The sequence below is a fragment of the Coenobita brevimanus genome, chromosome 92, assembly GCF_032717465.1.
Source record: "Coenobita brevimanus isolate Jiangsu-jjx chromosome 92, ASM3271746v2, whole genome shotgun sequence".
In the NCBI taxonomy this organism is placed as follows: domain Eukaryota; kingdom Metazoa; phylum Arthropoda; class Malacostraca; order Decapoda; family Coenobitidae; genus Coenobita; species Coenobita brevimanus.
Genome location: NC_137045.1, coordinates 12,262,531 through 12,276,877, shown reverse-complemented (window position 1 = coordinate 12,276,877; position 14,347 = coordinate 12,262,531). Strand labels below are relative to the sequence as shown.

The window sequence follows — 14,347 nt, the reverse complement described above, 5'->3', positions numbered from 1 at the left end:
AATAGGCCCACCAGAGGTACAACTTCTAGGTGGAACTGCCAGCGATTGGGAATGAGTTTCAACATTATATGTCATTTTTGTATGGAGGTACTCCAGTGAAACATTCCACCCAAGAATCATGGCCCTGGCTTAATAATCTTCGGAGCCTCAGCATTTCGCGTAAGCATAGTCGTGATTTTAGCTATTTTCACCGTTTTCGCATTTGATGATCTTTGACCCCTGACCTGGCCAATCTAGCACATACAGTAGATGTTCCATAAAATGTTGCAGTACTAGTGAATGTCTATAAGCATGCAAATTTTCATTTAATTCCATCGAGCCGCTGGGGAACTAAAGGGCATTTTTGAAAACCAGTAATGGTTGTTAAGGACGCTGAGGCAAATCTTCGCAGGGTTGCTACTCGAAAACTAGAGGAGAGATGGGAAAAATGTATGGCACACCTCTGACAGAGAATGGCCTCAAGATTACATCTAAAGAAGTCAAAGCTTTCTACTTCCAATAGTAATGTTTCTACAACTCAACATGTGAAAAGTACGAAAAAAGCGTTTTTTCGGCCGTTGCTAGGCAACGAGTTGCCTGGCAACCAAAACCTTGCAGACACAACTAGGGCATAGGCTGGTCATTGTGTTCAAGTTTGGTCGAAATCGGTTAATTATGAAGGGCAGAGGTGCCTGCCACAATAAACAAGAGACCATGCAAGAAAACGCGACTAACAATAAGAGCAACATGAGCTGGCCAATATATGGTGGTGGTAGAGGTGATAGTGGTGGTGATTTTTCTAAATGGATGGGTTAGATAATGCTTTCATTATCCCTTTCAACAGGAAAGCTCTTTCTCGTAACTATCAACATATACATTTCTTCCCAATTAAAGATGAGGTGAGCTCTTTCTAAGTTGAAGAAAAATGTTTGAGGGTCCAAAAAATAAATAAAGAAAGAAATTAATCGCCCGTCCTCGTATCGCGGAGGTAAATGGCTTTGCTACAAACAAAACTGTGTAGCTGTCAACAATAAAGAAACAAATAATTTTATTATTATCATCATCATTATTATTGGTTGTGGTGGTGCGGAAGCTGGTAATGATGGAAAGACAGTAATTAATATTAATCACAAGCCACTCTTAACAGAATGAGCGCATTTAATTCATAATTATGTACCCTATAAATGACTGATTTATTTTCTGGACAAGCATAATTTTATTTGAGAAGAATGTGAAGGAAACTGGCTGTTAGTGGAATAAGGTTTCAGTATCAAGTGAGAAAATTTGGTAATGGAGCTCATCATCATCATCATCAAAAACAACAACAACAACAACAAACAAAACAACAACTCTAGCCTGCGTCATCCCATTCCAAATGTCAGCAGTCCACTGCAAGACAAAAAGCTGTCCTAACTTTTCGTTTTTACTTTGACCTACCTGATATTAGGGTTAGTTATGCATAATAGTGTACTTTGGTAAGAGAGTTAAAAAATACAAAAAAACTTCACAGATACTGCTGGCGTTGCTGTGCGTCGCGTCACCTAGGGCACCGTGTCAATCACATACAGAAGAAATCGATACTCAAGTGGACGTCCCCGGAGGACTCGGTCAGTACGTCATCCTCTACACCACCACAACTGCTACTTCTTCAGGAGGACATTTGACAAGCACGAAATATTCACACAACCTCACAGGGACCCCGAGGGAAAGGAGGCCTGTCGGGGGAGGGGGTAAGATGAATGCTGAGAGCCAGATTAAAGCCAAGTCAAGGAGACAGGACATTACAAAACAGAGACACCAACAAAAGCAATCCTGGACTCAGATTGATCCCAACTCGTCCCCTCCTGACAAAGTACTTCAGGAGGAGGATAGCACGAACTTCAGGAGCAGCAACAACAATGACGACGAGGAGAGTGAAGTTCCACGGCAGGGAAACCAGAAGGGAGGGAGAAGAGAGATGGAGGAAGAGGAGGAGGAAGATCCAGACTTGGGAAGAGGATTTCAGGAAGAATTAGTAACTTATCACAGTGATGGGAACTCCGTGACGTGGCTTGAGGTAGAGGCTGGCGAAAGGCGAGAGGAAACGAAAGGAGAAACTAGCAGTGGTGAAAAATATAGTGCTGGATACTCTTCAGGGAGAGAGGAAAACAATTTAATGGAATCTCTTAAAAAGGAAAAATACAGTTCAGGATATTCTTTAGGGAGAGAGGAGAGGAATTTTGGGGAAACGAGTAAAAATGTGAAATACAGTGTCGGATATCCTTTCAGTAGAGAAAGAACAAAAGAAAATGAAGAATATTATAGTTTTAAAACAGACACGATTGGCGAGAGGACAAAGGATGATAAAGGATATCGCAGTATTAATACACATAGGACTGAAAACAGTGTGAATGAAGTTTATGGACAATACAGCAAAGAAAGAAGGAGAAAAAGTGAAAATAGGGTGGAAAATTATAAATACAAGGACTACGATGTAAATAACCCGAAAGGATATATGTTGGTCGACGATACAAGAGAATATTTCATTGAGGTGGGAGACAGAGTTTGCTTCCACGATGGCACAGACGTGGAGAGAACGAAAGCTTCCTCCTCTCCCTCGTGTCACTGCCTCGAAGAATACTTTGGGGCGGACTGTGGCATTCCCGCGGCCGCCTGGTTCAGCATGTACATGAACAAGTATCCGAAAACCCGTCTCACGCCACGCCAGACACCGCGGAGAATAATCAACGGGCTTCCTGTTAACCACGAGTTCGCCATGTTTGAGGCCAGAATGCACGAACTGTTTGATGTGGTTGACGTGTTTATCGTGGCCGAGTCCAACTACACGGCTCACGGAGACGCCAAAATCTTCAACTTTCTCAACAGGTTTCGTCAGGGCTACCTCGCTCAGTTCCAGGACAAAATCGTGTACGTGAGTCTAGGCTACTTCCCAAAAATGTCGCGGGAGAATGGTTGGATGGCCGACGCGTATCTTAGGTTCCATTTGGGAGACAGAGGTCTTCGGTTGGTAAAGGGGCTTCGCGATGATGATCTCTTCGTTCTCTCAGACGCCGACGAGCTGCCTACGCGCGAAATCCTGACGTTCCTGAAGGTCTACGACGGATACCCGGAACCTGTCAGCTTCGCCCTTCGCTGGAATGTGTTCGGGTTTTTCTGGATGGAGCCGCCGGAAGACACGTGGTTGAATCTGCTGAAGGGGGCGAGGGAGGCGGTGAGTGTGGTGTCGTCTGCTGCCACGATAGCCATGCTGCGCGACGTACTTTTCAACAACGCCTTCTACATCCGCAAGACGGGGCTGTGGCAGTACTACAAGCTGGTCACCAAGCTGAGGCAGTTCCGCAACAAGGGACACCTGGTGAAGGAGTGGACGGCGGGGACTGCCGGACACTACGCTGGGTGGCATTGCTCTTGGTGCTTCAGGTGAGGGGACACGTAAAGACACACACACGCACACACACACACACACACACACACACACACACACACACACACACACACACACACACACACTACGCTGTATGGCACTGCTCATGGTACTTCAGGTGAGAGGTGAGAGGTACACATGAACACAAATATCTCTCTCTCTCTCTCTCTCTCTCTCTCTCTCTCTCTCTCACACACACACACACACACACACACACACACAAACACACACACACACACACACACACACACACACACACACACACACACACACACACACACACACACACACACACACACACACACACACACTGCCAGCGACATGAGCGATGCATTCATTCACTTATTCAAGCTTTCATTTCAGTTAGCCACAGGTAAAAAGGTATTTAATCTTTAGTTTTCTTACAGTTCTCTGACATTAGTAAATAGCAAGAAGCAAGTTATTATCATCATTTGAGCAATAACTAACGAATGTTGTGCCGTATGAAGTCTTCTTTAATTTATCACCCGACGTTGAAGTATCATGCACTACTGCACACTCCTGTACTAACATTTTTATTAAATATCTGTGTCATGGATAACTGACACAGCAGGTTCATTTGCTTGTGATCATTAATTAGTTATACCTTCCGGAAAACCATTAAATGCACAGTAGTACAGCATGATCATGGAGATATTTCTGATTATCAAATCTATTTTTCTTTTTATCATACTCAATTTAAACATTATGCACTTATGTCAGTCTCTGATATAATTGAGGCATAAAAGCAGAGATATTAGGAAAATGAGGGTAATCTAGCTGCAAGAATTGAAAACCTGCAAGAAGAAAATAAAAAAAAAATTAAATACGTGAGACGAAGATTGAAGACAAAGTATGCAGAGTCAGGAGGAGGAGGAGGAGAGAAGGCGGAGGAAGAGGAGGGGGAGATTAAAGGTTCAGGACAGAAGAATAAAGGCGTATAGGATGCAGTAAATGAAAACAGACAGAAAAAAAAAAAATTAGGGAAACTGAGGAATCTAGAAGGAAGTTAATTAAAGACCGGGAAGAAAACAAAGGAATATTCCAGGTGAAGGAAAATGGAAGAAGTTGATATGAGATGATAAAAAGGAAAAAAAAGACTTGCGTTAAAACATTGTGGTGCAAAACGCGGAAGTACTGTACAGTACAGTATGTTAAAAATGAAGGGGATATTCTAACGAACTGCCGACCGTGAATAGTGGAAAGAAGGATGTGATAACGCTTTTGGAAATGACAGGAGTGCAGGCGAGAGGAATGAGAGAGGACAGATTATGATTGATGTGAGGAATGATGACAGTCTTGAAGTCGCAGTTAGGGGAAGTTCTTTGAGTGGGTGAGATATGATGAACGGCTAAAGTGCGGGTGAGAGATGGAGGTGGACTGGTTACTAACGAGTTTGGGAATTGAAATGAGGCAAGGAAGAATGTCAGGTGACTGGAAAAAGGTTAAAGTGTGCTATTTTTCAACCTGATGAACAACGCGACATTTTGTTACTTACGATTCGGGAAACTGCATTAGGGAAGGGAAGAATGTCAGGTGGTCTGGAAAAGGTTAAAGTGTACTATTTTTCAAGATGATGAAACAAACCCCAACTTGAGAAACCACATGATTATTAGTCTGCTCAGTGAGACAAGCAAGTGCTTAATATGTTGATAAATTGAGAAAGGTTATGGATAGATTAACTCAGGTGCATTTTGTTGCCGACATTCTTAAACATCAACGAACTATATTTCCTAGGTCCTTATTAAACTAGCTATATATTATTCTAGTACTCTGTTCAAGTGAATATTGTGACCAACACCTACAAATTTAGAGGGCAGTGGAGAAAAACAGGGCGGGTTCAGGAGGAGGGGATGGTAGGTGGACAAGATTTTTACCCTGAGAAACTTGGATGAGAGTTGTTCAAAAAAGAGTAAGAAGTTTTACCCGGCGTTACTTGATATGAAAAAGATTTATGGTTGAGCAGAGACTGGCATATATACTCAGAATATAAGGTGTGGGGAAAAGAAATACAGTGTGCATATGGCGAATATGTTTGAAAATGGCATTTGTGATATCCCTTTAAGCTTTCAGTTTTACGAATATCCATACATAAAGTAAATGGAAAGGTCTAGATGAGATGTATGGGCAGGAGAGACCAGCCTGAAATGGACTGCATTGTATGGGGTAAGGAATGGAAGCTATGGAGACTGATACGCGAACTTGGAAAAGTGTGCAAGCGATGAAATTTTAGAGTGACTGTAGGAAACAGTATATATATTTAGGGTGTATAACATAACTACCGATATTAGGTGTTTCGAAAAGGTGAATGATGTTGCAATAGTATGTGTCAAAAAAAAAAATCAAATATCCACATGGTAGGGTACGGGAAGAAGTGGAGAAGGTCCAGCAGGATAGGGAAGTGGCATGGGTATCGAAAGGCACTAGTTGGCGTAAAAATATGGGACTGGAAATAAAACTGATCCAAGAATGGTGTGCTGGAGCGTGTGAGACAATCTAAGTACAGTATCTGAGAAATGAGTTTAGCAGGGATGGCAAAGTAGACGAGAAAGTGGAGATGAGCAATTAGTTCAGTACGGTAGGAGACTGACAGTGTATCTGAGACCCAAGAGTAATGGAAGGAACGTACTCGTAAGTCTAAAAATAAGATATCCCTGGATGATGGTATGATGGTCTATGCGAAAAATCTAAATATCTGGGAAGTATATTTATCAAGGTAGATGAGAAAGTGGAGAAGAGAAAATAAGAGTCAATCAGGGTAAGGAGTGGCGGGGTCTATAAAGGCAGAGACCCGGGGTAGGAATGTGGGGCTAGAAATAGAGATATCCCTAAATGGCAGTGCGTTGGAGTGAAGGCTGAATTGCAAGAGAGAAACGTGGGCAGTATTACAGTGACAGAAGTGCAAATTGAGGGTGGTATGGATGAGTTTCCAGAGGAATGCATGTGAATTTAGAGTTACCCGAGAAATAGGCGAGCAAATGAGTGAGTGTGGTGACGAACCGGAATGGAGGTGGACGTAATGGGTGTGTTTAAGGTGAATTTATTGTGATGGGTTGGTCATATGGAACGTTTGAAGGATGAATGGTTAACAGAAAGAGCGATTAGAGGAGTTGATAACGGAGTTTATGAAGGGGGAAAGACTGAGAATGAGGTGGAAAGATGGATTGGAGGAGTACATGATTGATGGCGACCTGACAAAAATTGGAAGTAATGATGAGAAACGATTCAGGGAATAGACTTCCGGCAATGAATGATACAGAGACATTAAAAACAGTGTGGTGGGACTCTTAACTCATAGAAACAAAATTATATCCCGGCAACGAGACAGTGTTAGGAAATACTATTATTAGTTAGTAGCACAACCGGAGATAGCTTTCCAAAATTACACTCTTAATCATTTTTTAAGCATCTTTGGTCTAGCAATGTTCTTTCATCAATGAAGCGTATGTATAACCCAAGAAACTCCACTCCCCAGAGATTACCCTTTTGATCTTCAGAATGCGTTGAGAGTTAAGTCTGCCACGTACGGCAGAAAGTTCAGCTATACCTGCATCTCACACAACATATTACATAACGTATATTTAAAGAGCAACTGTTTTCACTAATTGCAGAAATACTTGTGTCATAATAACTTTCACAGTACGCCATGCATCTGGTTACAGTCCCGAAAAAACACTGATGTCTGCGCTTGCAATGGAAATCTTTACATACCAGACGAAACGGAATGTCAGGGACCATAAAGATTCGCGTGTGACCGCTGGTCCGACCGCTGACCGCCGTTCCCTCGTTGCCAGGGTCTAAAGAATGCTCGTTTTCAGTGTGATGACGGGATTTGTGACTGACGAAACACCACTGGCCCAGACCAGGACGGAGCAACACATTTTCTCGCAAGATATAACCCCCCTGAATTCTGTGACGTCTTTTCTACTTCATACTAACACCAGACGATTTTTACTCAACTTAGCTATTACTAAAGAACGAACTTTTGTGCTTGAACGATCAGCAAGGACGCCACTCTTTTTCGAACAACCTAAAAATCCATCCTTCCATGCCATATATACAGTGAGAAGCAGCAAGCTGAGCAAAATAAAGCAATCTGAGAAATTCCTTGCTAGCTGAAACTGGAAACATGCACGCAACCCAAGCCACGCACCACCTCACAAACACACCATCACTTACACAGGTCGATTATCGTAACGTGCTTGCTTCTCCAGCCTGGAGGAGAAAATAAATACATGTTAGGTGGAGTTAGTGTGACTGTGGTATGGATCTGATATTATTTTTCGAAGGCTTGAATGGTGAGTCTGTGGATATCATGTCCCATTCTACTTGGCTCTCTGATTATAATTCCTTCGTTATTGTGCTGTCTATCTCTTAATTCCGGATTGACTTGCCTCACTTGTTAGTGGGATGATGATGATGATGATGATGATGATGATGATGATGAACTGAAATAGGTATATATACTGTGTGTATATATATATATATATATATATATATATATATATACAGTATATATATATATATATATATATATATATATATATATATATATATATATACAGTATATGTATTTACTTAACCAAGCTAACATTCATGTTCATCTGTGACTGATACAGGTTAAATGTATTTAAGCATCGAGTGTAAATATATCTGTCTATCTATCTATCTATCTAATATAGATAAATATAGACAGATAGATAGATATTGCTAGATAGACTGACCGATATAGATAGAAAGATAGTCAGATACAAGGGGCCAAGTGTTCCTACCGTGTGATGCTACATTATGATTAAAGAACATCAAGATAAAGTCGGGACTGCCGGTAGACAATGCGACTTTTAAACCTGCGCATGCAGGTAGACTGAACCGATTCCGTGTGCAGATGGGTTACGTTAATTCTCATGACTAAACTAATCCAGGCAGACTAAATTCTGTACATTCAGGCAGACTGAACTATTTCCGTGTGTTGGTTGACCGATTTAATCCCACAAACTGAACTTGTTCCATTAGTACAGATAAACTACTTCCACAGGAGTCGGTACGTGCAAAATACTAATTCCGAATGTAGTCAGCTGAACTAGCATTGTAGACTGAAATAAACTCGTACAGTGATCTGATCCCATGAATGCAAGCAGCCTGAGCTAATTTGGTAATTTAAACTAATCTAACCCCCTGTGTGCCTGCAGCCCTGAGAACATAGTGCTCAAGATGGACTCCGCCCAGGCTAACGATGTGCCGCGCTGGGGGAACTTTCCGGAGAAAAGGAACCTCTCATACATTGCCTCCAGGATCAGGCACGGCATGTAAGTCGCTTGCCAGGCTTCAGATTTATTGTTACATCAGGGATATACAAGCGCTCTGAATTTTAGCAAGGCATACATGGGTGGCCTGTAAATAGCGCTCCACTAGACACCTCTTATCATTTAACGTGCTGCGGGGACGGCTCAGTCTGTTCCTGTGGGCGTGGGTGTCATAGTGGGAGTAAGAAATGAATAAACCACCCATGTTAAACACTGATAACGTTGACTAAGCCGTCCCCACAACACACGACAAAGCACCTGGAGGAGTGGAAGAGGAGTGTTTTATATGAGCCAGCTTGTATATTCAGGTTCCATGCATATTATTTTGTTCTTATCTTTATATATACGTATGCTTGCACAGCTTATCTTTAAAAAAAATCATATTCTGTACATGATTTAGTTATGCTCGGTGGCACATTCGGCCCAATAAGCACACTTATTAAATTTACATGCAGAACTTACCTTTCAATATGCTATTAGACCATATTCATCTGTTAACAGTCTTATTTCCTGTCTGACACGATATCATAATAATAAATCTTTGTGACTGCAACACACACACACACACACACACACACACACACACACACACACACACACACAGATTGTTCTCCTTTCTCCAGTCATACCATATAACCAAAACCACCTTAATGTGCCGCACTTATCTGAAAAGCACTTATTACGTAACTTCCATACCATATGCCTTATTTACCAGTTAATATACACACCCACCGCTCCAAATCACTCCCTTCACGCACTCTGTCTTTCGTGATTCGTATAATCTATAATATTTCAACACTACCCTCTCCCCTACAACAACAAAGGAAAAGAAAACATGACAGACAAGAGACAGTAATAAAAAGTAATGATAAGAGTAATAAAGAGGGGAGTAATAAAAAAAACAATAAAAGATCTGAGTCATAAACGCTGTGATAAGAATTAGAGATAAAAGGGGAGACGAGACACATAATAGGGATACTAACTTGTATAAAAAAAAAAGGGGGGGGGGGCAGTTTTAATCGGGAGAAGTGATAATAGAGGGAGTTCATCATGTAACAGTAATGAATAAATAAATAAATTAATAAATAAGGCTTCAACAAAGATAACGAAGTAAATAGATCAGGTGAAGAATGTGAAGCTAACGATATTTTGACTCTGAACTCTAAAAAATAAACGTAGGAATTACTGATAAAGTCTACTAAAAAAAAAAAAAATGAAAACTCACCAAAGCAACTACTCCACGTAAACAAGGGCGATGCTAATAACCTAAGTAACTCCATATGAGAAGCATGTTTTTATTACAAGCGTTTTGCATAATTACTTGCAAACTGAATTTCTGCATCACGAAGTAAGATAACAGTTGAACCATTGATATTTCCGGTGAACAACAGGGATGTTCAAAACAATTAACTCTGCACATGAATACATAATATCTTTTATCAGTGGTCAGGGCAGATATAAATATTCAATCTATGCTTTCGGTATGTCAGACAAAATGAGAGAGAGAGAGAGAGAGAGAGAGAGAGAGAGAGAGAGAGATACACAGACCACACAGACCTTACGGTCCCTACGAGGCGGTCCGGCATTAATACTAATACAGTGCTATAATTATAGAAGCAGGAGAAAAGGATAGCACAGCAGAAGGCTCTCTCAGAGAGAGAGAGAGAGAGAGAGAGAGAGCAGTAGAAGGAAATGATGTGTAAAATGATATAGTAAGCAAATAATGAGAAAGCGAAAACAATTGAAGAGGAAGAACGAAGCTGGAGAGAGAGAGAGAGAGAGAGAGAGAGAGAGAGAGAGAGAGAGAGAGAGAGAGAGAGAGAGAGAGAGAGAGACAGACAGACAGACAGACAGACAGAGAAGAAATAAAATGAAAGACATGCAGACACACAAGCACAGTGAGCAGTAAATTTCCTATCTGGTTGGAGGTTTAGGGTCAGTGTGTATTTCCTAGTTTTCCTTGTGAGTCAGAAACCTGAAACCCAGCCAAGACAACATAACACAAGAAAACGCCCGCCTGGGGAAGAATGCAGGAAATGATGTGTGGATTTAAAAGGGCCAGCGAACAGAAATCATATAGGAGTAGCTGGATTAACATAACTGGCTCGTGTGTTCACTAAAACAGCAGTTAATAAAGCACGAACCATATATCGCATTATTTCCACCTAGACAGTCTTTGTGGACAGAGAAGAAATTTTCTACCTGACACACCGCACCTATATACTTCAGTCTACCCTACAAATAAGTAAACTACTATTTTCTGTCGCTCGCAGGTCGCACACCTTTATATCAACACCTTCAGTAGAAATGCCAGCCCTGTGATTCCTTAGCAAGCGACAACGTAAACAATTCAGAAGTGTGAAAATGACACCAAACTTATGTTCTTAAATTTACAACTAAACAAGAAAAACTTTAGATTGTGGTATGTTGCGGGTTCCGTGGATGAATACGCATACAAATCAGGATAGGCGTTTTCAACCGTTGATGTACAGCGCTCAGGAAAGAATTATGAAACGAGCAAGACTGCCCTTTGTAGAATAAGTAAATAAATAAGCTACGAAAAGAGAAGAGAGTTACAGTCTTAACACTCACCGATCGGACGAAGTCTGATGATGGGACGGCATCTGAAATGAAAGAGGTAAAAAGATGTGAGCGGTGGAAAATACGGGAATCCATTGTTGTGCAGTGGATTAGTAGTGATTAATGATGCTATGTGATGGGTGTACACTGTACAGTTTAGGCTTGAGCCCCTTTCAACTTTTCCCCCTTTCTACGGGAACTTTTCAACCACCTTTTCATAATATATTTTCTTTCTTCCTTCACCATCACCATCATCATCTTCTTCTTTCTCTGTTATTTTGTATCCGATTCTTAGCATCGATTACGCACTCCGTTCCCTGAGTCCCAACGGTTCTACAGATGGCTCCACACACCTCTTCATATCACCACTAGGCCATCTCCCTACCATTACTTAAGACCTCCACCCTTTCTTCCCCACTCTTTCATCACTCAGCTTGAAGTCCTGTTTCTATTTCTATCATTCCTTGCCCCCCCCCAACCCACCCTTACCTACTCTCTCTCTCTCTCTCTCTCTCTCTCTCTCTCTGTCTCATCATTCAAATTTACCTTGTCACACTTCTCATACTTCTCCAGTCTCTCATTCAGCTTGGGAATCCTGCTTCTGTTTTTATTGTTTTCCTACCCCTCGTCTTCCTTCTCTCACTTACTTTCCCTCATTGTTCCTACAGCCTCTCTTTTTCATCCACTACTTCCCAAATGTCACTTTACTCAAGTATACCCCAAACTTGGCTCTTTTCATATTTTTCTCGTATTTTTAGAGAAGAGTTATCCTATCATTACTGCAGCAAAGATCACTGAGTCTACTCCTGCTTTTCTTCCACTTGTTTTCCTCCAGTCACTTCCATATCCACTGTTACCTTCTATCATGTAGTCAAAAATAGATAAAAATACATAAATGAATAAATAAATAAATAAAACTAGCGCACCTGTTCGGATTTGATAAATGTGAAAATAAGCGAGTTCTTTAGATACAAATGAAAATATTAATGGGATGCCTCAAAAAGTAAATGTGAAGTTTTATGGAATTTCGAGTTCTACTCATCACCAAGGATTTGCACTTATAATCAGAGGGGCTCCATATATCACAATGCCTCGTCTATGTTTCGGAATAAGTACAATAAAGGGGCTGATACTTTTTTGGTTGACTGTATTTGGTTATACAATTACTCATTCTTCACTTTAGCATCCATTCGTCCCATCACTGTTTCGTATTTTTCTAGCTCACAAATCCTCAAATTTTCTTCACCTTCTCCATGGCTACTCCACCTGTCCTGAGTTCGTTCCTTCTTTACTGACTCGTACTTTCTTTATCTTTTCCTTATTCACCAGTTCGTAGCTCTCTCCTTTCTTCAAAAATTACATCTTTGCTCTCTCCTCCTTCCATCCTTCCTAAATTCTCTTCTCTCTTCAGTAACTCACAATCAGTTAATCAGTCTCAGTACTTTCTCCATTCCTCACTACCTGTCACGTCCTCTGCTTTATCCCCTCCATCCTCTAATCCTCAAATCTTTCTCTCCATTCTCTAACTTTCACATTTTCCACCGCACCCACTCGCCCCTCCAATCCTGTGTTCTTTCCTTCATCACTAACTTTTAGCATCTTCTTTTACCGATCTGTTTTCCGCGGTCCGACTTTTTAAAAAAATCTTCACTAACTCACACATCATCTTTCTCAGTCTCCTTTCAGTTACTTCTTCAGTCTCATAACTTTTTCCTATAATTCACTCTTCTCTCTCCCTCATTTCCTCACTAACTCATAATAATAATAATAATAATAATAATAATAATAATAATAATAATAACCAATGCACATCCTTAATCCACTCTATCCCTCACTCATCACTGTCACTCTCTCCCCAGCTGGTTCGATGACACCAAGCGGTTCATGGCTGTGAGGAGGCAGGAGGACCCCTACTACGCCCCCCGCTACCTCCTGGACCACCCCCACCTGTACCGGTCCATCCTCTTCCATCCAGACCATCCACTCAACCTCAACCGACCCTGGATGCCGCCTTAGAGCTCATCCATCCATCCATCCATCCATCCATCCATCGGTGTTATCCTCTCTTAGTGACGTAAAAAACACATTCAAGTGATAGGGTTTTTGTGATAAATATAATGAGAGAGAGAGAGAGAGAGAGAGAGAGAGAGAGAGAGAAACTGCCACAATACTACTCAGGACTCATCCATTCATGAGAGCAACAATGTGAGAGATAAACTTCCACTGTACTCTGTGCACCTTAAATAGGCTTAAAACGGCCATCTCTCCATCATCAATACCGTGCTGTGACACGAGATCCGCAATAGCATACGATGCTAGTCACAAAAAAGTATGCAGAGCCACAAAACTGTGTCATTCTCTTACTGGGCAATGGGAATTAAGTTGCAAGTAGCCGAAAATCTATGCCTAGCTAAAATGTATGAACTGAGTGGAAATCTAACTCTACATGTTCACTTAATACGATAATTCTGTGACACCGCGAAGCCTTACTGCATTTCCCTGTGTACCGTACCCACAAAAATCGCTAAAAAACTAATACTCCGTCGCTCTCTCACAATTGGAGACTCCGGTTCGCGCTGCAAAAATCGGGTTTGCTGAGTTGAGACCGGAAGAAGGAATTGGTGAGTGAGGGTGCCGGGTTCTGGGTCGAGGTCGAGGAGGACAGATTCATGGATGCCAAACCAGTTAAGTGTTTGCCAAGCTGACTCGCTGGCTGAACACAGAAAATTATGTGTTTTGGCCTGAGAAGCAACACTGGAGAAATAATGATGATGAGGAATTTACTTAAACATGAAAATATGAAGAACCATATCGATGTGGAAATTATTAATGTCTGGAACGGAACTAGAAAAATAGGACTTGAAAAACAGGACTAGAAAAATAATCATGATGCTGAATTAGGTTAATCCTGACAACACGATGAACCATACTGAAGTGGCGATTATTACGTATTTTACAAACAAAAGGCCAATTGATGAAAAAATGTTGGTGTTGAAATGATAGTGACAACACATCGTGGCATTGTGACTGTGATTATGATGTG

At 41.2% G+C, this 14,347-nt stretch overlaps 1 protein-coding gene across 1 annotated transcript; it reads left to right on the top strand.

Annotated features, from left to right (window-relative positions):
• Nucleotides 1-1,714: 1,714 nt before the first annotated feature.
• LOC145412080 (beta-1,4-mannosyl-glycoprotein 4-beta-N-acetylglucosaminyltransferase-like) lies at nucleotides 1,715-13,320 on the top strand. Its single transcript, XM_080281998.1, has 3 exons — nucleotides 1,715-3,399; nucleotides 8,611-8,727; nucleotides 13,164-13,320. Exons 1-3 carry the CDS (start codon nucleotides 1,715-1,717, stop codon nucleotides 13,318-13,320), a joined length of 1,959 nt encoding a protein of 652 aa, XP_080138124.1.
• The last annotated feature ends 1,027 nt before the right edge of the window (nucleotides 13,321-14,347 follow it).

Bases quoted from the DNA above. Each gene is read 5' to 3' on its own strand.
- LOC145412080 (XM_080281998.1), top strand. From the start codon at position 1,715: ATGAATGCTGAGAGCCAGATTAAAGCCAAGTCAAGGAGACAGGACATT. The intron at 3,400-8,610 runs GTGAGGGGACAC...GTGTGCCTGCAG, and splicing joins CATTGCTCTTGGTGCTTCAG to CCCTGAGAACATAGTGCTCA. The intron at 8,728-13,163 runs GTAAGTCGCTTG...CTCTCTCCCCAG, and splicing joins TCCAGGATCAGGCACGGCAT to CTGGTTCGATGACACCAAGC.